This window comes from Rhinatrema bivittatum, chromosome 4 (assembly GCF_901001135.1).
Source record: "Rhinatrema bivittatum chromosome 4, aRhiBiv1.1, whole genome shotgun sequence".
NCBI classification, from domain to species: Eukaryota; Metazoa; Chordata; class Amphibia; order Gymnophiona; family Rhinatrematidae; genus Rhinatrema; species Rhinatrema bivittatum.
The window spans coordinates 342,004,344-342,030,032 of NC_042618.1; the positions used below are offsets into that span (position 1 = coordinate 342,004,344).

A 25,689-nucleotide genomic window follows, 5' to 3' on the forward strand; every position below is an offset into this window, starting at 1 on the left:
AGCTAATTCTCCCTGAGCCTCTATGCAGTGCTGGCACAAGTTAGAAGGCACTCCAGGCTGAGAAGACCGAATATGACAGGCAGCACAGAGGGAAAGGCGCTTAGGTTTCTTAGCCACAGGCGCATTTGTCAGTTAGTACGCTTAACAAGTGTCTGAAGATGTGCATCCAGCCAAATTCACGCTAAAAAATTTAGGGGCACAAAAGTTTAGGCACCCCAAGGCTATGTGCCGCAAAACTAAGCACACTGTCACCGCGCCAATCCTAGGCACACAACCAATATGTTCCAGAATGTGTGTACATGCAGCGCACCCAAAAGAAATTGGGTGCACAATTCAGACGCACAGCTGAACACACTGGTACACACAGAGATTCCTGTAGAGGGCAACTGAATGTGCAGAAAAAGAGGCGCACGAAAACGCTGCTGCGGCCTACCATGTGGCACAGAAAAAGAGCCTAACCACAGGGCCTAGCCCACCTGGGCTGCTCAACCCCCATGGGAGCGGGAATGAATGTCGGAACTGTGCACAGAGCACAGAAACCGAAGGAAGTCCTCCAAAAGAAAATTATTCCTTACCTGCTAATTTTCGTTCCTGTAGTACCATGGATCAGTCCAGACGGTGGGTTATGTCCCCCGTCCAGCAGATGGAGTCAGAACAGAGCTCGAAGGCACCGCCTCCTATACCAGCTCACCCTCTGCTGGAGCTCAGTATCATGAATAACAAAGCCCAAAAGAGCAAGAACAACAAACAATTTGGATCCAAAACCCTGACGTAAACCAACATCAAGAACAATTAATAGGCAAGACCCAGAAAAGGGTCGCCTCCGTCAACTTGTGAGGAGCTGTACAACTCTGATAGAGAACCAGAGAGAAAGAAAGAGAAACCAGAAACACGTACATACATCCGAGCAGGGGCACAGTATCCCAGAGTGGTGGGCGTCTGGACTGATCCATGGTACTACAGGAACGAAAATTAGCAGGTAAGGAATAATTTTCTTTTCCCTGTACGTACCAGGATCAGTCCAGACGGTGGGATGTACCCAAGCTTCCCTAAACCGGGTGGGCCCCTGAGAGCCCTGCTCGGAGAACCTGATCGCCAAAAAGCCCAGGGGCTGAAAGCGGCAGGTGTAACCGATAATGCCGAGCAAAGGTATGCAGCGACTTCCATGTCGCTGCCCGGCAGATTTCCAGGGGCGAGACGGACCGAGACTCCGCCCAAGACGCGGCTTGCGAGCGTGTAGAATGAGCCCTGACGCCTGTAGGCTGAGCACGACCAGCCCCGATATAAGACGCCGAGATGGCATCCTTGATCCAGCGGGCTATCGTTGTCTTCGATGCGGCGGAGCCCTTCTTAGGTCCCGACCAGAGCACAAACAGGTGATCGGAAACCCGGAACTCATTGGTAGCCTCCAGGTAACGGAGCAGAGCCCGCTTGACGTCCAAATGACGAAGGGACCTCTCTTCTCCAGGAGAGAACGCCGGAAGTTCCACCGTCTGATTCAAGTGGAAAGGGGAAACCACCTTCGGAAGGAAGGATGGGACGGTACGTAGAGAAACCCCCGCATCAGAAAGGCGGAGGTACGGTTCCCTGCAGGAAAGCGCCTGTAGCTCCGAGATGAGACGAGCCGAAGAAATCGCCACAAGGAAAACCGTCTTCATAGTGAGGTCCTTGAGGGAAGCCTCCTGCAGTGGCTCGAAAGGAGCGCCCGCCAGGGCCCGGAGAACTATGTTAAGGCTCCACGACGGGCAGGGATCTCGAACCGGAGGCCGAAGATGCTTAACCCCTTTCAGGAAACGAGCGATATCCGCTTGGAGAGGTAGAGAAACCTCTGTCTGTACCAGGGCATTCAGGGCCGCCACTTGAACTCGGAGAGAATTGTATGCCAGGCCCTTATCCAATCCGTCCTGCAAAAACTGCAGGATCAGGGGAACCGTTGCTTCCGTCGGGCGGGTCCCATGACCGACACACCAAGACTCGAAGACCTTCCACACTCGCCCGTAGGCCACAGAGGTCGAGGGCTTACGAGCCCTAAGCATCGTTGAAATCACCGCCTCCGGATAGCCTCGGCGGCGGAGTCGGCGCCGTTCAAAAGCCAGGCCGCAAGACAAAAGAGTGCCGCCTGCTCGAAAAATACCGGACCCTGATGCAGGAGCCGGGGAAGATGACCCAGGCGGACCGGGCCGTCCACCGCCATGTGGAGTAGATCCGTGAACCAAGGCCGCCGCGGCCATTCCGGGGCCACTAGGATTACGGGACCGCAGTGGTTTTCGATTCTTCGGAGGATCTTGCCCACCAATGGCCAGGGAGGAAACACATAGAGGAGCTGACCTGTCGGCCACGGTAATACGAGAGCATCCACCCCCTCCGCGCCGCGCTCCCTTCTGCGACTGAAGAAGCGCGGGGCCTTGGCGTTGAGAGCTGTAGCCATCAAGTCCAACCGTGGCGGTCCCCAGCGTTGCACCAGGAGGTCCATCGCCTCGGCGGAGAGAGACCATTCGCCGGGGTCCAACCGCTGACGACTCAGGTAATCTGCCTGGATGTTGTCTACCCCGGCGATGTGGGAGGCTGCGAGACGTACAAGATGGAGTTCCGCCCATGCCATCAGGAGCGTGGTTTCCGCGGAGACCTGCGCGCTCCGCGTCCCGCCTTGACGATTGATGTAAGCCACTGTCGTCGCATTGTCCGAGAGAATTCGTACCTCCCTGCCCCGAACCAAGGGGAGGAAACGCTGAAGTGCCAAACGTACCGCCCTGGTCTCCAGACGATTGATCGGCCACCTTGCCTCCTCCGGGGACCACATCCCCTGAGTGGCGCTTCTGTCGCAGACGGCGCCCCAACCCACAAGGCTGGCGTCGGTTGTCACTACCACCCAGGAGGGGACTTCGAGCGAGACGCCGCGGGCCAGATGAGCCGGAACCAGCCACCAGTTCAGACTGTCCCGAGCAGACTGAGGGAGGGGCAGAACTACCTGATATTCCTGCGACACAGGTTTCCAGCGAGATAGCAGGGACGCCTGCAGTGGACGTAGGTGTGCAAACGCCCAGGGCACCATGTCGATGGTGGAAGCCATCACTCCCAGAAGCTGAAGATAATTCCACGCTGTAGGGTCCGACAAGGCCGCAAAACGATGGATGTGTTCCCTCAGGGAGATAGCCTTGTCCGGACGCAGAAACACCATGCCCAGGCGCGTGTCGAAGGTTGCTCCCAGGAAATCCAAGCGTTGAGATGGAACGAGGAAACTCTTGGGGAGGTTCACCACCCAGCCCAGGGAGCGAAGCACTTCCAAGACCCTGGCCACAGAGTCCTGACCATGCGAGAAAGACTTTGCCCGCACCAGCCAGTCGTCCAGGTAAGGATGCACTAGTATGCCCTCCTTCCGAAGGGCCGCCGCCACTACCACCATGATCTTGGTGAACGTCCGCGGAGCCGTTGCGAGTCCGAAGGGTAGGGCCCGAAACTGAAAGTGTTGACCGAGGATCTTGAAGCGTAGGTAACGCCTGTGGTCCGGACGTATCGGGATGTGCAGGTACGCCTCCGTCAGATCCAGGGAAGCCAGGAACTCGCCCTGATGAACTGCGGCAATCACGGATCGCAGCGTTTCCATGCGGAACCGGTTGACCCGCAGCGAGCGGTTCACCTCCTTCAAATCCAGTATGGGCCGGAACGAATCATCCTTCTTGGGCACCACGAAGTAGATGGAATAATGGCCCGAGCCCACCTCGCCGAAGGGAACGGGTACGATAGCCTCTATGGCCAGCAGCCGGTCTAGTGTCTGTTGAACCGCCACCCTCTTGAGGTCGGAGCCGCAAGGGGAGAAGAGAAACCTGTCCCGAGGGGGGCGGACAAACTCCAAGGCGTAACCGTATTGGATGGTGTCCAGGACCCACTGGTCTGAAGTAATCTTTGCCCACTCCTCTACGAATTGTGTGAGTCGGCCTCCGATGGGCGGGCAGGAGGAGTGGGCCGGTCTGGCATCATTGAGCAGATTTGGCGGGGGGGTTCCCCTGTCCCGAGCCCTCCCTCGAGGGCCTCCGCCCTCGAAAGGAGCGCGACCACGGCTGCGGTCTACTCGAAGCTGTGCGAGAACTCGGCTGCCGGTATGATCTGTAGCGCCGCTGCGCCCTAGCCCTGGTTCTGGTGGAAGCAAAAGCTCGGTAAGGTCTCTGCCGATCCTCGGGTAGACGATGCACCGAGTTTTCCCCCAGAGACTTGATGATCTGATCCAGGTCATTTCCGAAGAGGAATTTTCCCCGAAATGGAAGGGACCCCAGGCTCGACTTGGAGGAGGTGTCCGCAGACCAATTCCGGAGCCACAGGAGTCTACGAGCCGCCACTACTGACACCATGGATCGGGCCAGGACGCGAAAGAGGTCATACAGAGCATCCACCCCGTAAGCGATGGCAGATTCCAGGCTGTCGGCCTGAGCAGCTTCATCCGGCGGCAACTGCTGCGACGTTAGGAGCTGCTGGACCCAGAGAAGACGCGCGCATCCCCAAGGCGGAAACCTCAAAAACCTTCTTGAGGAACGTCTCCAACTTGCGGTCTTGCGTGTCCCGTAGGGCCGTTCCGCCAGTAACTGGGATCGTAGTGCGCTTAGTCACCGCCGATACCGCCGAGTCCACCTTTGGGAACCGGACGAGATCCAGGAAATCCTCCGGCAGCGGGTACAATTTCTCCATGGCCCGGGCGACCTTCAAAGATGCCTCCGGGACGTCCCATTCCCCGGTGAGGAGCTGAAGAAACGACTCATGGACCGGGAAAGCCTTAGCCCTAGGCCTGAGGGCCGCCAGAACCGGGTCCCCTTTTTTGGAGCACGTCGCAACCGCTGGGGCCACAGGTGCCGGGGGATCCGGAGGAGGGTCCAGATCGAGCTCTTGCAAGGTCCGTTGTAGTAAGTCCTCCAATTCTTCCTTGTGGAAAATGCGCAGGGCTCGCGGATCGTCGCCTTCGGCCTGCCCCTCCGAATGCGCAGGATCCGGAGGGTCAGAGGGGTCAGGACCCGAAGGGAAAGCCGCTCCCACCGCAAGCGACTGGGATGGCAGAGCTGAGATTCCTGTGGCCGTCCCAGGTGGAACCAGGGACCCGGGGGCGGGAACCGCGAGCTTGACGATCTTGGGCGCCGGAGGTCCCGAGGGGGCACCCCCCGGGATCCACCAGGCCTTGTAGATAGGCCGTGTGCATCTTCAGGATGAAATCCGGTGAAAAAAACGGCAGACCGGGCGAAGGCGCAGCAGCAGGATCCCCTTGTGGAATCCGGGCAGACAGGCCCTCCTCGGGGCCCCGGTGCAGGCGGGGGGCTCCCCGAACTGCGTCCTTCTCATCGGGAGAGTGGTTCGCGCTGAACTCCTCTTCTAAAATGGCCGCCGTTCCCGCCATTGCCGAGAACGTGGCCGGCCCGCGCTTCCCTGGCTGCGGAGAGGGGGGCGCTGGGCGCGAATCCGAGCTGTGCGCAACGCCTTCTCCGTCGGGGAGGCAGCGCGGACAGACTCCCTCGTTGGAGAAACGAGACCCCGCCTCGCCGCAGGTCTCGCAACGAGACCAGCGCGGCATAAAGAAAGAAACGCCGCCGCGATGTAGCCTCGGGGGGGGGCCGAAATGAAAAAGCAGCGCGGGGGGGCCTGAGGGCCGACTCAACCCGCCCGACTGGTCCTTAGACGCCGGAGGGAAAAACCTCTGCCGGCGCGCCCAGGCCCGAGGTAAAATTCGCCGGGCCGCAGGACCGCCAGAGGACGTGTGCAGAAACCTGTTGTCCCGGCCACCGCCGAGAAAGAAACAGCTGAAATGGAAATAAAGCACACTTACCCCAAGCGCAAGTAAAACAAGCTGCAGGAGGAGACAGAACAGAGAAAACAAAGCACGCCTCCTCAAAACTACTGACAGGAAATATTTCCTTTTTACTTTTTTTTTTTTTTTTTTAAATAACTTGATCCAAATTGTTAGCACCAAAAGAAATGACAGAATAGACTCAACGGAGTGAAAATAAAACTCAAAACCTGGCACTCTGGGGAAGCACTGATTCCCCAACTCACATCTGCTGGAGTCAGAAAGATACTGGGCTCCAGCAGAGGGTGAGCTGGTATAGGAGGCGGTGCCTTCGAGCTCTGTTCTGACTCCATCTGCTGGACGGGGGACATAACCCACCGTCTGGACTGATCCTGGTACGTACAGGGAACAGCCCCTCGACTATCTTTTTTTTTTTTTTTTTTAAAGTCAAACTTACCTGAGCTCATCCTTTCCCGGCTGAGTACAGAGACAGTCTCCGACTGCGGGGGGGAAAGAGGGCATATCCCATCATAATTGTGCTTGGCTTCCTGCACCTGCTGCCTTTCAGCTACTTAAATCAGCTAAATCCAGACCAAGGCATTCATCTAAGGGACCATGGAAATCACTTCAGGAATTCTCAACTGGGGAGGGACCATTAGGTATCACTGCAGGAGAGCAGGGCAACTCAAAGCTCCTATTAATTCTCCTCTAAATTCTGAAGCAACCCCCAGTAGGGAAATGTACGTCCATCATCTGCTGGAGACAGAGAATACTGGCAGGCTGATATCACAGCAGGGCTTTATACAGCGTGTTTCAAGAAGATGGACCCATCGTGAAATATACCGCTTTGAAATTGGGTCCAACATTTTGAAACACCCGGTATACTGTGACGTCAGTTTGCTCTGTCTCCATCTGCTGGTAGAGGTGCATAACCCATTGGTTGTGAATTCATCTAACCACATGCTAGGACAATATATATTCCCCCCCCCCCCCCCCCAAAAATACAAATTACCTGCAGAACTTGAGGGGTAGGGGTGGGGAAAGAGCAAGTTGCTGTGTTGCTAAATCTAAGTGTGTAACTTTACCCATTGGAAAACGGGATATCAGATTATGGGTATAATACAGGCTGGTTATACACAGAACTTTGGAAGATCTAAATTAGTTTACATGCCTGATGCCCTTAAATAATCTATGTAAGCAGATGCATGCTATGAATTGGAAGATGAAAATCCACTTAAGTAGCTAGCAACTTAAAATGTGTCTTAAGTCCTTATAAGCCTTTGAAAATTCACTCCATAATCAGAAACACATTATTCTCTGCACACAGCCACCATTAACAGCTGCATTTTAAAAAATATTTTATAAAGGGAACCATTTTGGATATTGGATTTTTTAAGATAATTTATTGAAGTCATAACTTTTTAGTAATATAAATACATTAAAAATTTTTTTGAATAAAATCCCTATTAAAGGAATTTTGTTTTGTAACTTTTTAATCAGTGTGATGTCTCTCTTGTTCATATAATTACTGCCAATCAACACAGATGACGTACTGTATGTTTCTGCTGACCCAGATTCATTTCCCATACCCAAAGCTGATTGCACAGTGTCCACTGCATCTGCCTGAACCATGGAACTTGACCTTACAGTCAGGTCGTCATGAACACACAAAACAGTTTGATTCTCTCTTGCTCAAACACACACAACTCAGCTGTAGCCTGGCTGCACGCTGTTGCTACCACCAGCGGTAATGTGCAAATGCCCGGTTGGCTTCTGCCATCTTGTGGAGCTCATGCTTTTTTTTCATGACACTGCCCTGCCCTTGGAAGGCTTCCAGGAGCTCTTCAGACAGCTTCTGAGGCATGAGGGTGCGGCGGTGCTTGTTTTCACGGCACTCAATGATCATCCATTTCATCGCCAGGAAACGGCGACGGCTATCCTTCAGAGGGGTAGGCACCTGCAGCAGAAGATAATGTTATTCACTCTCACCCAAAAAAGATTACACAGACACACATGGTCTGGTTAGTTTGTACAGCGTCCAGTCATTTGTGATCTCATAATCAATATGAAACTAAATTTCACTTAAACTCATTTCACCTTGAACCTCTTAATCAAAATAAATATATTGAATTTCGTAAACCATGCCCCAGTGATGATCTAATTAAAATTATGCCCAAATATTTAAAAACTATAAATACAAATACCAACACTGCCATAAATTCTTGGATCACCATTACTTCTGAAATTGCAAAGTGCAAATGCCCAATCATCAAAAAACAATCAAACATACACCCAAACACAAATCACCTTTGTACACTCAAAGCTCTACAAAATAAAAAAACTTCAGATCAGCAGAAAAAAATGAAGAAATCCAACAGATCAATTAAGAGACAGATACAAAACCATTCTCTATATTTATAAAAATAACATTAATAAAGCCAAAAAAAATTCTATTCAGACAAAATACACAAATACCAATTCAACCCTAAAGAACTTTTCAATTATATTAAACTCACTCACTCAACAATGCTCCTCCTCCTCTCCTAAAAGCCAACTATTAATTAGATGTAATGACTTTGCCACCTTTTTTAAAGACAAAATCCTTAATCTTATCAAGAATATACCAAAAATTAACGAAAACACCAAATCACTTCCAATCCAATCAAATCTAAAATGGTCAATGTTTGACACTATTGCTTCCTCTGAAGTTCAGAACATTATCCTAAAAATGAATCCTGCTTCTCACCCAATTGATTTTATCCCCGTAAATTTGCTCAAACTAGTTTCTAATATTATAGCTAAACATACTGCAGATATAATAAATCTTTCATTAAACGAAGGAATCTTCCCTGATAAATTAAAATGTGCCGTTATCAAACCTACTCTTAAAAAACCTAACCTTGATCAATTTACTATTACCAATTACAGACCTATTTCTAACCTCCCTTTTTATAGCCAAAATACTTGAAAAATTTGTCAACCAGCAACTTCAGGAACATTTAGAAAAAAAATAGAATACTTTTCCCAGCCCAACATGGCTTTAGAAATTCATTCAGCACAGAAACCCTTTTAATTTCGCTCTCTGATTTAGGGGGTCATTTACTAAAGTTTTTTTCCCCATTTTGTTTCTATAGGGAAAAAGCTTAGTAAATGACCTCCTTAGTCCTAAAAGGCTGACAATGGCCAAAAATTCATCCTAATATTTCTCGACATCTCAGCAGCCTTTGACACTGTAAATCACTTCATTCTCTTAAAAAGACTAATAGAAATTGGTCTATGTGATACCACCATTAACTGGTTCACTTCATACCTGTATATTTTTATTTAACAGCTTTTTTATACCGACATTAAAATACACATCATATCGGTTTACATCATAACGAAAGGTTGAAATTACATTGAACAGGGAGGGGGGAAACATGAGAACAATAAACAGCAGAAAAGGGGCTATGACGAGGAGCCAGGAATCAAGCAATGAGAGGAAGGAGGGGGGGGGGGGAAGGAGGAGGAAATTAACATATTTACAAAAATTCAGGGTGTGTATGAGAATGAACATATTAACAATGAAGAGGGTCGGGGAGAATAGGGGGGGCTAGTCCGGGAAGGCCTGGTGGAAGAGCCATGTTTTGAGCATATATAACAGATCTTACATTATAAAATCTAACTACAATGAATCTAAACAAATACCTCTTCCTCGTTGTGTTCAAGGATCCTCCTTATCCTCCTCACTTTTTAACATTTACCTCCTCCCATTATGTAAACTCCTATCAGATCTTAAATTAACTTATTATATTTATGCTGATGATGTTCAGATTCTTTTGCCGATAAATACTAATATTACTAAATCACTAAATCTTTGTAACTCCTATCTCAATACAACAATTACTAACACAAATATTCCTCAATCTTAATCATAATAAAACAAATACTTTATATTTGCAATAAATCCTCACCTGAGTTTGACATTCATCTTAATAATTACCTATCTAATAACTTTGGATTCTGAATTCTGCTTTAAACACCACATTAAAGAAGGTTTTTACAAGCTTCAAATCTTAAAAAGGATTAAACCTCTTCTTCACCATCATGATTTTCATATAGCTTTGCAAGCCCTCCTATTCTCCAAATTGGAGAAATGACTTACCTGATAATTTCGTTTTCCTTAGTGTAGACAGATGGACTCAGGACCAATGGGTATAGTGTACTCCTGATAGCAGTTGGAGAAAGATCAGATTTCAATCTGACGTCAGCCCTAGTACATATACCCCTACAGGAAGTGCAGCTCTTCAGTATTCTCCTCGAAAAGCATTGTGGATATGTGTGTGACTGACTAATCTGATTAACTTTAATAACTTCATAACTTGGTTAAACTTTATAACTTGATTAACTTGTTCTGGTTGAATTGGCTATAGCTGGAGACCGCCAGTGCCCTCAACCGGAAAGCGTTGACACCCGGCAAGATGGGTGTCCTAAGTGAAGGAAGCATGGCTTACCCTTGAATCATTCGAAATTCCATGAGTAATGGCAGCCAAGGGTGGGATGCTGAGTCCATCTATCTACACTAAAGAAAACGAAATTATCAGGTAAGTAATTTTTCCATTTCCTAGCGTGTAGCAGATGGACTCAGGACCAATGGGATGTATAAAAGCTACTCCCGAATCGGGTGGGAGACTGCCCGTGACCCACTTAGTATTGCCCCTGCAAATGCCGTGTCCTCCCGAGCCTTAACATCCAGGTGGTAGTACCTGGAGAAGGTGTGGATGGAGGACCATGTCTCCGCCCTGCAAATCTCGGCGGGTGACAACATTCTGGTTTCTGCCCAGGACATCGCCTGGGCTCTAATAGAATGGGCCTTGACTTGTAGAGGCGGCGGCTTGCCTGCTTCTACGTAGGCCGCCTTGATGACTTCTTTGATCCAGCGGGCTATGGTTGCCCGCGAGGCCGGTTCCCCTTGTCTCTTCCCACTGTGAAGGACGAATAGGTGGTCCGTTGTTCGTACGGGTTCCGACATTTCCAGGTATCTGGATAGGAGTCTGCCGATGTTGAGGTGGCGTAGACTTCGAGCTTCTTCCGAATTCTTAAACTCATCCGGCGATGGTAGCAAGATGGTTTGGTTGAGATGGAAGTGTGACACCACTTTGGGAAGGAACGAAGGGTCCGTGCGTAGCTGGATGGTTCCCGAGGTGAGCCTGAGGAACAGCTCGCGGCAGGACAGTGCTTGTAGTTCTGAAATGTGGCAGGCTGAACAAACTGCCAGCAGGAATGCTGTCTTCAAAGTCAATAGTTGAAAAGACAGTCCGAAGGGGCCTGAAGGAGGCTCCTGCTAGAAAATCCAGGACCAGGTTGAAGTTCCAAAGAGGTACGCGGATGTGTTTGACTCCTTTCAGGAAGCGTAAACATCCAGGTGAGAGGCTATGCTGTCGCTCTCACTCTTGGTGCCATAGCATGACAATGCGGCCACCTGTACCTTGATGGAGTTGAGGGACAATCCCTTCTGTAGTCCATTCTGTAGGAATTCCAAGAGCGCGGGAACTTTGACTGAGCGTGGTATGATGTCGTGGTCTTCGCACACTCTCCAAATCCTTATGTACTTTAAAGATGTGAAGAACTTGCGTGCTCTGAGTGGGGTGTCGATTACAGCCCCCAAGTATCCGCTCTCTCTCAGGCGAGCCCTCTCAATGGTCAGGCCGTAAGAGAGAATCGAGCTGGAGGATCGGCCCTTGTTGGAGCAGGTCTCTGTGTGGAGGCAGCGGCAGGGGGGTCCCTGCCAGTAGTCTTTTCATGTCTGCGTACCACGGTCTTCTTGGCCAGTCCAGGGCCACCAGAAGTACTAGTCCCCTGTGTAGCTGTATTTTGTGAATGATTGCGCCCAATAGGGGCCACGGCGGGAAGGCGTATAATAGAATCTCCTGTGGCTAGGTCTGTACCAGGGCATCGATCCCCTGGGACTGAGGTTCCTGCCTGCGGCTGAAGTAACTGGGCACTTGGGCGTTGGACCGGTTTGCCAGAAGGTCCATGTCTGGTGTTCCCCACCGGTTCACTATCATTTGGAACGTGTGGTCGACAGCTTCCATTCTCCTGGGTCTAGACTTTCTCTGCTGAGGTAGTCCGCCATTATGTTGTTTTTCCTGGCGATGTGGGCAGCCAAAATCTCCTGGAGATTTACTTCCACCCACGACATTAGGGGATCTATTTCCAGAGACAACTGTTGGCCCTGACGGTTGGTGTAGGCCACTGTTGTGGCATTGTCAGACATTACTCTGACCGCTTTGTCTCAGAGTCTGTGAACGAACCGTAGGCAGGCTAGTCTGACTGCCCGCTCTTCTAGGCGGTTGATGTTCCATCCCGACTCTTCTGCGTTCCACTGCCCTTGGGCAGTTAGCTCCTCGCAGTGTGCTCTCCATCCTCGTAGGCTGGTGTCTGTGGTGAGCAGGGTCCAGGTTGGTGAATATAGTCTTGTTCCCTGGCTCAGGTGGCTAGCCTGCAGTCACCATCGTAGCTGGGTCTGAACTCTACCCGGGAGTGGTAGACGTACGGGTTCCATCGCAATAGGAGTGAGCGCTGTAGGGGTCTCATGTGAGCTCGTGCCTATGGCACTACATCCAGTGTGGATGCCATCAGACAGAGGACTTGCAGGCAATCCCATGCTGTGGGGCAAGGTTCACTCAGCAGGATTTGTAACTGGTTCCTCAGTTTTGATCTCCTTGGGGGGAGTCAGGCTGACCTTGTCTTCTTTGGTGTCGAATCAGACTCCTAGGTATTCTAGAGACTGTGAGGGCTGCAAACAACTCGTTTGTGTTGACCACTCATCCAAGTCTCTCCAGTAGAGTTTTGACTCTGTTGGTTGCCTGGTGACTTTCCTCTGGGGATTTCGCCCTGATCAGCCAATCGTCTAGGTAAGGGTGTACGAGGATTCCTTCCTTCGTGTTGCCACCACCACCACCACTATGATCTTGGGGAACGTCTGGGGTGCTGTGGCTAACCCGAAGGGTAGTGCCTGGAACTGGTAGTGACGGTCCAGGATTTTGAAGCGTAGGAAGCGCTGATGTTCCTGATGGATCGGGATGTGTAGGTAGGCTTCCGAAAGATCCAGGGATGTGAGAAACTCTCCCGGTTGTATCGCCCTTATTACAGAGCGTAGGGTTTCCATGCGGAAGCAGGGAATCCTCAGGTGGTGGATGACCGACTTGAGGTCCAGGATGGGTCTCAATGTCCCCTCTTTCTTGGGGATGATAAAATAAATGGAATAATGTCCAGTATTTATTTCTTGTGGAGATACTGGGGTTCTGGCCTCGAGGGCCAGTATTCTGGTCGGTGTAGCTTCCACTGCCACCCTCTTGGAGGGGTCGTGGCAGGGGGATTCCACGAACTTGTCCGGAGGGGTTCGTAGGAAATCCAGGTAGTACCCCTCTCAAATGATGGTTAGGACCTACTTGTCCGAAGTTCTCTCGACCCATCTGTGGTAGAATAGGGCTAGTCTGACCCCTATGGCTTCTTCCCTTGGACGAGTCGGCTGAATCTCATTGTGGGGTGCAGCTGGGGCCTGGACCCGAGTTGGTTCCCCCTTTTGTTGTGCTTGTTCCGAAAGGATGGGTTCCTGCCTGTAGGGCGGGGTGTTTGATAATTATTTCTGTATGGATTGAAGCGCTGTGAACCTCTGCCCCTGGAGGATCAGAGGAAGGGTCGCTGGTTTCTCTTGTTTTTGTCCTCCGGTAGCCGCGGTAGTGGGGACTCGCCCCATTTGTCAGCCAGTTTCTCTAGTTCACTGCCGAACAGGAGGGATCCCTTGAAGGTCATCCTTGTGAGTCTCGATTTGGAAGACGCGTCGGCCGACCAGCTTCGGAGCCAGAGTTGTCTCCTGGCTGCCACAGCTGATGACACTCCTCTGGCTGCGGTGAGTGCCAGGTCGGAAGCAGCATCTGCGAGGAATAATACTGCTGGTTCCATGGCTTCCCCAGGGGTGTTGCTCCTGGTCTGTGATAGGCAGGCACGTGTCACAACAGTGCAGCAGGCCGCTATTTGTAGGGACATAGTGGCAACGTTAAAAGGACTGTTTAAGGATGGATTCCAAACGTCTGTCTTGCGCATCTTTGAGTGCTGCACCTCCCTCCACTGGGATAGTGGTGCACTTCGAGACCGCACAGACCATAGCATCCATTTTTGGGCATGTCAGAAGGTCTTTGGCCGCCGGGTCCAGAGGGTACATGGCTGCCATAGCCCGTCCCCCTTTGAATGTGGACTCTGGAGCAATCCATTCCAGGTCAATTAGCTGTTGAACGGCTTGTAACAGAGGGAAATGGCGGGAGGTCTGATGGAGTCCCTCTAGCAGAGGATTCATCTTAGGTTCCCCCGAGGCACTTGTGCCCGGGATCGCAAGTTCCTTCAGGCTGCTGGTGCCCAGGTCTGGAAGCTCATCCTTGGTGAAGAAGCGTCTCATGGTCCGGTGAGGCTCTGTCCCCTTCCTCCAGGGGCTCCGATTCCTCCTCCGAGATGTCCGTGTCCCCGTAAGTGGGGCTTCCGGGTGGTAGATTCACTACCCTGGGCCTAGCGGGGCCTGGAGCGTAGCGGTCCTCTGGTGAAGGCTGTGGCCGTGTTACCGGAGGCTCCGTCTGCATGTGAACAAAGGTGTGCAGGCCTTTGAAAAATTCCACCCAGGAGATAGATGCTGGGTCCAAGCTAAGAGGCACTGTGTCCCTGGGGGGCCCCTGTTTGAGGGGGGGTCCCACTGGGATTTGCTAGGTCCGGGGTGCTTATTGAGGAACTAGCACTCAGGCCCATATGGGGCTGGCCCTGGGCACACAGGGAGTCTGCCTCTTCGTGTTGTGCAGCTCTGATGTGGCATGCTGGGCAGAGGCCCTGAACCTTGAGCTCCTTTTCTGGTGGTGCCATAGGTATAGACGTGGAAATCTCTTGTGCGTCGAATACGTGCGCGTGGATGGATGTGCGCACAAGTCCTAGTTATGCGCGAGTTGTGCACATAACTTGTTCGTACTGCACTTAAGCATGTAATGTTGTGCGCAGGACTCGCCCTATGCGCACGGATTGAGACGGCGGTCAGGGCGGCGAACAGGGCCAAAATGGCGACGGCGACCACTCAGGCAATATGGCGACCACCTTGGAGGGTCCCCACGTGGGAGAGCCCTTGGTTCTAACAGGGGCCGAGCCCTGCTAAGGCAGATCAACCCGGTGGCACTGGTCCCGGCCAGCGACCTGTGCGACTCCGAGCTTCAGAGACCGGAGACTTTAAACAAGATTTCTACCTTACCTTGTCTCGGTGCTTCCCGGTTTCGTTCTAGGCGGTCTCCGGCTGTGGGGGGAGAGGGCAAATACCTTCACCGCCGCGCTCGTGGTTGCACCCGCTGCCTCTCAGCTGCGCCCGAGATCGGGGGCTAGGTCCCCGCCGAGGATCGGCCACTGGACAGAGGCTCACCTCCGAGGGACCACGGAAATCACCTCGGGAATTCTCAACTGGGGGAGGGGACCCGGAGGGTGTTACTGCAGGAGAGCGGGGCTCGCTGTTGATGTAGGTTCTCTTATTATTTTGGGTTTTCTCCGTTAAATTTTTCTCTAACGCTGTGAGAGCGTGCAATTAATCCCTACCTGCTATGGAGACGGAAAATACTGGATAGCTGCACTTTCTGCAGGGTATATGTACTAGGGCTGACGTCAGACTGAAATCTGATCCGTCTTCAACTGCTATCAGAAGTACACTATACCCATTGGTCCTGAGTCCATCTGCTACACACTAGGAAATAGACTATTGTAACGCAACATTCCTTGCATTGCCTGCTTCTACCATTACTCCACTTCAACTTTTGCAAAATGCTGCAGCACGACTACTTAGTAACCTCAAAAAGTCAGATCACATTACTCCAGTACTCAAGGATCTTCACTGGTTACCAATATTTTATAAAGTACAATACAAAACTCTCTCTCATTCATAAAGCGTTATATAACAATTAGTCTGACTGGATGGATACAACACTTCTTTTTCAAACCTCAAGAAGAACTTTACGCTCCACAAATACTGGTCTCCTTGAAACCCCATCTCCTAAAACATCCCGTCTCATTTCAACAAGACAACGTGCTTTTTCAATAGCTGGCCCGATATTACCGGTATGGAACTCCCTTCCAATCGAATTAAGACTTGAATCTTCTTCAAACATTTAAGAATTAAAAACTTTGCTTTTTCTAAAAGCTTTTTCAACATGTTAACAATCTCCTAATCTCACTTTAGTTTTTCTTTTTCTCTCTTTTCTGTCTTCTTTAATTTTTCATTTATTTTGTATAATACTTTTTCTTCTACTTTTCACATTGTATTTCTCTATTATCTTTATTATATGTGAACCGATGTGATGACTTTTGTTGAATACCGGTATACAAAAAACAAACAAATAAATAAATAAATAAATATGAGCCAATCAGAGCCATGAACTTTGCTAATTTGTGACTGCTCTGATGATGGAGCTGCTCCCAAGAGATTAGAAGAATGGTGGGGGAGCTGTCAAAAGAATTGTAGAAATGATAGAAACATCTGAATAAATAACATGATGTGTTTTATTTGCTGGGTGTGCAGCTGAAATACTGCCCAGAGGGTCTTAATCACTTGCCTGCCCAACCATCAATGAACAGGGATAATTTCATGACCCTCAGTTTAACAGAGTTGTTTACTTCCCCCTTCCTTCCTTGTGTTGTACCTGGTAAGATTTGCCTCCTCGCTGGATGCTGGTGAGGCCTATAATTGGCTCACAGTTCTTCAGTGCCTGCTGGAAGATAGTATAGGGGTTGCACTCTATGTTTGCTTGCTCTTCTGCAGAGGCCCTATAGTACTTCTCCAACTGCTTCCTCTTGATTACTTCAAAAGTCTAAAAGAGAGAAAGATTCTGGTAAAGAAAAAAAAAAATTAGAACTTGCTGTAATGCCACCAACTGTGTCATGAGGCTATACCCAAACACAAGGGCAAAGAAATCCATATTGTATCAAATGGAATTCCTCCACCTTTGCAATCCCATGGGCTGACTGGAGGCTGCTGCTTCCCTACACTACTTAACAAGGCAGGAGGAGGATACTTGGCAGTAAGTATTCTGTACTAAATAAATAAAAAAAAAACCAAAAAAAACCCCACCATCTAAAAATCACAAAGCGCTGGTCGGTATTACTGGAACTTCAACAAATAGCCATTACTAGAGCTACACATTGTAAGGCATGGGAAAACGATACATGCGTTTTGTTTGTAGATCTGTAGTCTTAATTTAATTGTGCTCTGGTAGGAAGGTGGTATCTGCCACACTATTCACATACTCCTGCCCACTTGGATTTCCAATGTCTTCTTTATAACAGATTATCAGTGATGCTAGCCGTTTGTGTTTAAATTTCCCAAAGATGGACACTGACAGGTATGTGTTCACATATGCGTTGCCAGCTGTAGTATACAGTGCAGAAAAAAAACAAAACAAGACTAATGATACCCTTGCTTAATTGAAACCAGTCTTTTCTTATGCAATAAAAAGGGTATAAATTAAACATGAAGCAGGCGCAATAAGACTCATTTAGAATCAGTGTATGTGAAATAGTCCGTGAACCCTTAGCTCCTTATATTGGCTAAATTAGAATCAGGTACTTAGATATTTGGGTAACAGTAAGTCTGCATGACCAAGTTTGGGCATCCAGTTCTAAAAGGTTTTGGAGTTTTGTCTTCACCATAAAAGTTCATGGCATTCTCGATATTCAACAGCATATTTCTAATAATATCAAAAAGACATGTTTAATAGAGATAAATCAAGACCCTCTCTACGGTTTCAATTTTTTTTTATTCTGAATTAACACAGAAAGAAGATAGCAAATGTTGCTTACCTGATGTAACAGGTGTTCTCACAGGACAGCAGGATGTTAGTCCTCACAAATGGGTGACATCGAGGATGGAGCCCACCATGGAAAACTTCTGTCAAAGTTTAAACAGAACCATCCTGCTTGTCCTGTGAGAAACAGGGATTGCCAATGACAAAAAAAAATGGAAACGTGAGATAAACATGAATAGGACGGTGCAGACATACCAGAATTGTTTCAGAAGAATTAAAATATCTATAAATGCCAATTTAAGGGAAATACGAATTCTTGATGAGATTCTATATTTCACAGAGAAGAGCGTTTAGGGTGGTATTTACACAACCGGATAGTTGTCTCAAAAGTGGTACAGAGACAGCTAGGTTAGGATCTGTATGATGCAAAGATTTTGGGAGATGGTTTTCAAGTACTTGGTGAATATCTTGGCAGGCACCTTCTATTTACAGGTAGATATGGCTTTGATGATGCGACTATGCTTGCGGCTCTTAATTCTCAGAAATTAAGGTTCAGAAAAGCTTTACTATTAGCTAAAAAAAATCTATTTTTCTAAAATAGAGGGAAGAATATCCACCTTCCCTAAACACAATGGAGGCAGGAGTTAGATCATTTAATGCTTATGGAAATATATGTATGCAAATTTGGAAATGCTAAGTGGGGGGAAAAAGTATTTTTAGAACTTTGGAATGGGTATATTTCCTCCTTGCCACACAGAGCCTGCAGTAAAGTGCTAAATGATTTGTAAGGCCTATAGGAGAGATTGTTGCTGGGAAGGATGGGTATGCTTTTTATTGTTGGTTTGAGCGATACCAATACATACGCTTTTGGCAAGTGTAAGGAGAGTGGTTGGGCCATTGGGTAATTGATTCCAGAGCAAAAGAATGTTGATACCTGTTCTGGTTCATGTGACTCATATCTTCTTTACGTTTAGGTTTCTGATTACAGGACAATGTTGTGCTGTTTGCATAGGTGTGAGAGTCTTTACACACCTTTATGTATGTTTCTTGTAGTGAAAAGATTAGAAGTTCATGGCATGATGAGTTCCCCCTACCAAAAGGGATGTTCAGAGGACCTATGCAAAAGACTGGTTGATGCTCATTAGTCTAGACAGGGGTACAAGACCCTTTCCAAACATTTGGGGGTGCTATCCATCCACTGTCTACATATGGATAAAGCAGAAGACTATGATGACTCTACCTAGGAGCAGTTGTCCTGACAAAAATCACCCCAAAAGCAAATTGGAATATCCATCCATGAAGTCACGAAGAACCCTCAAACTAACAGCTAAAGATCTGTATGGCTTTTTTCGCTGCAGCTGATGTGAGGGTTCATGCGTAATATCATCAGAAAAAAAAAAGTGAATGGGAATGTTCCTGGGAGGCTAGGAAGAAACCACTGCTCTCTAAAAAGAACATGTGCTGCCTGCCTCAGGTTCACCAAAAAGCATCTGAATGACCTACAAGATTTCTGTAATGTCCTCTGGACAGCTGAATCAAATGTTGGAACTTTCTGGTCACAATGATAAAAGTGTTCTGTTTGGAAGGCAGTGGGTTTTTTTGTTTTTTTTTGCCAAAAGTAAAAACCTCATCTTGATGGTCAAGCACAGTGGTGTTGGGCTGCTTTGCTATAATCAGGACCTGAACAGGTTGCCATCATTGCTGGAACCATTAATTCTGCTTTATATCTGAAAGTTCTAGAGAAGCACTTCAGACTATTCATCCATGAGCTGAGCAGATCATGCAGCAAGACAACAATCCTAAACATTTAAACAGATCTACTGCAGAAAGGCTACAGAAGAGATTTCATCTTTGGCCAAGTCAAAGTCCCAGCCTAAACCCTTCTGAAATGTTTGGCAAAACCTGTAGCGTGCTAGTCATGCAAGGAAGCCCTCGCATGTTATGGTGTTGAAACAGTCTGGTATGGAAAAATGAGCCAAAATTCATAAAGGGCGATGTGAGAGACCAATAAAAAATTACAGGAAATGTTTAGTTGATATTGCTGCTCAAGGAAATGCTACCAATTAAGGTTTACATATTCACAGAAAGATACTTATTGTTTACATTTTTTTGTTGAATACATTAGACCAATGGTTCTCAACCTTTTTCCCATCGTGACACACCTGACAGGCCACGCTCACATGTGTGCCACACTGCTCATTACAATTCATGGCAGAAATAAAAAATAAAGGTCCAGTATTATTTTTATTTGTTAAGAAGGACACAAGGGAAAGATACATATACTGTCTGAACAGAAACTGCATAAATAGTAAACATCCCACAATTCCAGTACTCAAACAGTAAACACCTTACTTAAGAAAAGGCAACACTGAAATATTACACCAGGCCTTAAGACATCAATACATCTCCTATTAGGAAAACTGACCTAGCCAGGCTACTATAGAGCCCTACACAGAAACTACAGGCCAGCAGAAAACCTCACCTGAATCACATGTGCTGACCCTCATGTAACAAAGAAGAGAGACCATAAAGCATAACTAGAAGCATGCAGACAAAAACTGAATTGGAAACTGCAACAAGCCAGAGTCTCTGTATGCAGTGTAACAAAGGAAAAAGAGAAACATCACCAGTCCTAAAACAAATCAAGAAATATAAAATCAATAGCAGCAAAATCATACTAACAAAAAGAACAGATTATTTTGAAACAGCTGATGAATGGAATATCCAATAATTAAAAACTCATAAAAAATTTAAGATACCAATAAAATATTTCAAAACAGCAGACACAAAGGCCCAATAATGAAAAATAATAAGGATACAAAAAATGTTTGCTCTGCATACCTGGGAACGTTTGATATCCAGGTGCCCTGAGATTGTCAAAAAAACCTCCTCCTGCTAATTCAAAACAATCGGTCAAAAAACGCTCAACTGGGAATTACCCAATACTCCTCAATCAATAAACAACACTAAGAAAAGATCCGTGACATGGCCTGACCTCTATCAAAAATCTATTATATAGTGTGGGTGCCACTACAGAAATGTCTCTTGCTCTTACCCAAGCTTTGTTTACCGTCTTAAATGAACGCAGATTAATGCTCCTTGTCTTGATTGTAACTGATACTTAGGTGTATACCATTGGAGAAATTACTTACCTGATAATTTTGTTTTCCTTAGTGTAGACAGATGGACTCAGGACCAGTGGGTTATGTGCTCTCCTGATAGCAGATGGGAGACTGAGTCAGATTTCAAAGCTGAGGTCACTCTACATATACCCCTGCAGTAAGCCTAGCTCTTCAGTTTTCTCTTTGAAAAGCCAGTGTGGATATATGGTGTTTAATATTTGGTTATTTATTTAGAGACTTTTATATACCGGTATTAGTAGGGACATCATACCGGTTCACATTTGAACAGCAGGTTTGAAAGTACATATTAACAGGGAGAAAGAACTAGGAGGGGGATAACACAAGAGCAGCGTAGTAATGAAGCTTAACAACAGGCGAACATAGAGCTCTTTAATATAAGGAATATAGGATAGGCTATATGGGAGATAGTATAGCATCGTAGGAGGGAGGGGGAGGGCTAATCCAGATAGGCTTGTTTAAATAACCATGTTTTTAACTTCTTTTTAAATTTGATGGTGCATGGTTCAAGGTGTAAGTTTGGAGGGAGGGAGTTCCAGAGTGAAGGGTCAGCAATTGAGAGGGTACGGTCACATGTAGAGGAGAGGTGAGCTGTTTTAAGGGAGGATACTAGTAGAGTGCCTTTGTTGGCAGTTCTGGTGGGCCAGGTAGACTGATGAGTCTTAAAAGGAATGTCTAGCCAGTTGGAAGTGTGAGCGTGAATGGATTTATGTACAATGGTCAGGGTTCTGTAGTGAATTCGGGAGGGGATAGGGAGCCAGTGTTAAGTCTTTAAGGATAGGGGTGATGTATTCAGATTTACGGGCATTTGAGATGATTCTAGCAGTCACATTTTGTAACATTTGTAGGGGGTTTTATTGTGGAGTAGGGTTAATTGATTAAACTTGAACTGGTTCAAATATATATATATATATATATATATATATACATATACACATACACACACACACATATATATACACACACACACATTTTTTTTAAACTGGAGACCGCCAATGCACTCAAACAAACACCAACACCAGACAACTGTGGGTGTCTTGAACTAGGGGTAGGCTTTGGCTTACCCGTATTCGCTTAGTCTCGAGATTTGTTATCAGAGGTTCTCGATTTCCGGAGCAGCCATGGGCAGGATGCTGAGTCCATCTGTCTACACTAAGGAAAACTAAATTATCAGGCAAATAAATTTTCCATTTCCTAGCGTGTAGCCAGATGGACTCAGGACCAATGGGATGTACAAAAGCTACTCCCGCACAGGGTGGGAGGCTGCCCGTGGCCCAATTAGTATTGCCCTTGCGAAGGCTGTATCCTCCCTGGCCTGAACATCCAGGTGGTAGAACCTGGAGAAGGTGTGTAGGGAGGACCACGTCATTGCCGACAGATCTCAGCTGGCGACAGCAGCTTGGTTTCAGCCCAGGAGACTGTCTGGGCCCTTGTAAAATGAGCCTTGGCTTGTAAAGGTAATGGCTTACCTGCCTCTATGTAGGCAGCCCTGATTACTTCTTTGATCCAGCAGGCTATGGTCGCCCGTGATGCCGCTTCCCCTTGTTTCTTCCTGCTGTGAAGAACGAACAGGTAATCTGTTTTGCGCAAGGGTTCCGATCTTTTCAAGTATTGGACTAGGATTCTGCCAACATTCAGGTGGCGAAGGATGCGCGAGTCTTCCGAATCCTTGTGCTCATCTGGAGATGGTAAAGATATGGTTGGTTCATGTGGAACTGGGAAACCACTTTTGGTAGAAAGGATGGAACAGTACGCAGCTGTATGGTGCCCAGGGTGAACCTGAGGAACGGTTCCTGGCAGGATAGTGCTTGAAGTTTGGAGATGCGCCGAGCTGAACATATTGCAACCAAGAATGCTGTCTTTAAGGTCAGGAGACGTAGTGAAAGACCGCGTGTTGGCCTGAAAGACTCCCCTGCTAGGAAGTCTAGTACTAGGTTGAGGTTCCATAGAGGCACCGGCCACTTTTGGGGTGGTCAGAGTTGCTTAACCCCTTTCAGGAAGCGAGACATCTGGATGAGTTGATAGTCTGGTACCATCCACATTGGATCTGAAGCAGGCCAGTGCTGCGACTTGGACCTTGAGGGAGTTGAGAGACAACCCCTTCTTCATGCCATCCTGCAGGAAATCCAGGATCGTGGGAATCTTGGCTGTCCACGGGAGAAGACTGCGGTCTTCACACCAGGCTTCGAATACTCTCCAGATTCATATGCAAGACAGAGATGTGGACAACTTGCGTGCCTTGAACAGGGTGTCAATCACGGCCTTCGAGTAGCCATGCTTCCTCAAGCTAGTCCTTTCAAGGGCCATACCGTAAGAGAGAATAGAGCCGGATCTTTGTGGAAGATTGGTCCCTGCTGAAGAAGGTCCCTGTGTGGAGGTAGACGCAGAGGGTCCCCCGCAAGTAGTCTTCGCATGTCCTCCTTGGCCAGTCCGGGGCGACTAGTACAACTAGCCCTCTGTGGTGCTCTATCTTGTGGAAGATCCTGCCCAGAAGTGGCCAGGGTGGGAAGGCGTACAAGTGGTCTTCTTCTGGCCAGTTCTGGATGAGAGCATAGATTACCTGGGATTGTGGTTCTCGTCTGCGACTGAAGAACCGGGGGACTTGTGCATTGAGACGGGTTGCCAGTAGATCCATGACTGGGAGACCCCAGCGATTTACTATCAGCTGGAAGGCCGTGTCCGCCAGCGACCATTCCCCCGGGTCTAGGCTCTCCCTGCTGAAGTAGTCCACTGAAACGTCTTTTCCCACGATGTGGGAGGCCAAAATTCCTTGCAGGTTTATTTCCATTCACGCCAGGAGGGGGTCTATTTCCAAAGACACCTGTAGGCTCTTTGTTCCTCCCAGGCGGTTGACGTAGGCCATGGTTGTCGCCTTGTCCGACATGACTGACTGACTCGCCCTGGAGTCTGTGGCTGAATCTTAGGCAAACTAGTCTGACAGCTCGAGCTTCCAGGTGGTTTATGTTCCATCCCGCCTCTTCCTTGTTCCATTGTCCCTGGGCTGTCAGTTGCTGACAGTGGGCTCCCCACCCTCGCAGGCTCGTGTCCGTGGTGAGCAAGATCTAGTTCGGTGGGGATAGGTTTACTCCTCTGCTTAGGTAGTCTTCCTGTAGCCACCATTGGAGCTGATCCCGAACCTCTGCTGGTAGCTGGAGGTAAATGGCGTAGTTCTGGGACGTTGGGTTCCATCGTGACAAAAGGGAACACTGTACCGGTCGCATATGGGCCCTTGCGCACAGAACGTCTTCCAGAGTTGACGTCATGAGGCCGAGGACTTGGAGGTAGTTCCATACCTTGGGACGAGCATTGGTCAACAGTTTTTGCAATTGATCCATGAGTTTCCTTCTCCTTGGAGGGGGAGGAAGATCTTGTTCAGTTTGGTGTCGAACCGGACTCCCAGGTACTCTAGTGACTGGGAGGGCTGTAGGCAGCTCTTGGCTGTGTTCACGACCCACCCGAGTTCCTGCAGTAGCTTCTTGACTCTGGTGGTCGCCTGTCGACTCTCCTCCAGAGGCTTTGCCCTGATCAGCCAATCGTCCAATTAAGAATGTACCAGGATTCCTTTTTTCCTCAGTGTTGCTGCCACTACCACCATAATTTTGGTGAAGGTTCTGGGGCGGTAGCTAGCCCGAAGGGTAGCGCCTGGAACTGGAAATGATGACCCAGTATCGCGAAATGTAGGAAGTGCTGGTGGTCCTGATGGACCGGGATGCGAAGGTAGGCTTCGGAGAGGTCCAGAGAGGTTAAGAATTCTCCCAGTTGTACTGCCATTATAACCGAGCGTAGGGTTTCCATGCGGAAGTGTGGTACCCTCAGGTAACGGTTGATGGCCTTGAGGTCCAGGATGGGCCGGAATGCCCCTTCTTTCTTGGGGACGATAAAATAGATGGAATAGTGGCCAGTATTTTGTTGAGTCGTGAGCATCGGGGTCTATTGCCTTCAGGCTGAGTAATTTTGCTAGTGTGGTTTCCACTGCCAGTCTCGGAGTGGGAGTGGCAGGGTGATCTCATGAATTTGTCTCGAGGGATGCTGTGGAATTCCAGAGAGTACCCTTCTCGAATGATAGGACCTACTTGACCGATGTGATCTTGACCCATCTTTGGTAGAAGAGGGCAAGTCTGCCCCCTATGTCTTCTTCCTGTGGATGGGTCTGCGTCTTCTCATTGTGGGGTACGACCGAAGCCTGCCCCTGAGCCTGCTCCCCTCTTGGTGTGTCTGTTGCGAAAGGACTGAGACCTTTCTGAGGTGCGAGATGCTTGGGAGTGTGTGTTCTTGAAAGGTCTAAAACGCTGCGATCCTCTGCCCTTGGTTCTTGTGGGGGAGAAACGGTGAATTCTTTTGTTCCTATCTTCCGGTAGCCGGGGTACTGAAGATTAGCCCCATTTGTTGGCTAACTTCTCCAATTCGCTTCCGAATAAGAGAGATCCTTTAAAGGGCATTCTTGTGATTCGCTTTGGATGTCGTGTCAGCCGACCAATTATGGAGCCATAGTTGTCTTCTGGCTGCCACTGCCGAGGCGACGTTCCGCTATAGGGTCAGTGCCTGGAATACCCAGCGTCTTTAGAGTCTGGGACACGAGGGCTGGTAATTCATCCTTGTGGAAGAATCGAAGCATGGTTCGGTAAGGCTCCAACCCTGGGGGGATTTCGCCTTCTTCCAGGGAGTCAGTCTCGTCATCTGTGGTATCTGGATCCCTATTAGGGAGGCTCTTGGTTAGGAAAGGCATGTCTCGAGGAGCCCAGGAGGTCCTGTGCCTCTGGCAGGGGTTGAGTCTGGTGCACAGCAGGGGCTGGTTGTGCCTGGACAAAGGTTTGCAGCCCTTTAAAAAAATTCCACCCAGGAGAAGGTCCCTGGATCCATGTTGATCCCAGGAGGGGTCATAGTAGAAGCCCCAGGAGGTACCTTCCTGTGGGGCCACTGAGTTGGAGATACATAGGTCCAGGGTACAATCAACAGTGGTTCCGGATCCTTCTCCTGGCTGAAGGGG

General features: G+C 48.5%; 1 protein-coding gene across 3 annotated transcripts in view; it reads right to left on the minus strand.

Moving 5' to 3' along the window:
• Nucleotides 1–7,152: 7,152 nt before the first annotated feature.
• Nucleotides 7,153–25,689, minus strand: part of MRPS7 (mitochondrial ribosomal protein S7) — an 85,985-nt gene continuing 67,448 nt past the window's right edge. For all 3 annotated transcript variants that reach the window (XM_029600558.1, XM_029600555.1, XM_029600557.1), the window contains exons 4-5: nt 16,462–16,629; nt 7,153–7,721 (exon numbers count right to left, since the gene is read on the minus strand). In XM_029600558.1, the coding sequence (XP_029456418.1) occupies nt 7,500–7,721; nt 16,462–16,629 (390 nt within the window). In that variant the 3' untranslated portion in view covers nt 7,153–7,499. The remainder of the gene's footprint in view (nt 7,722–16,461; nt 16,630–25,689) is intronic.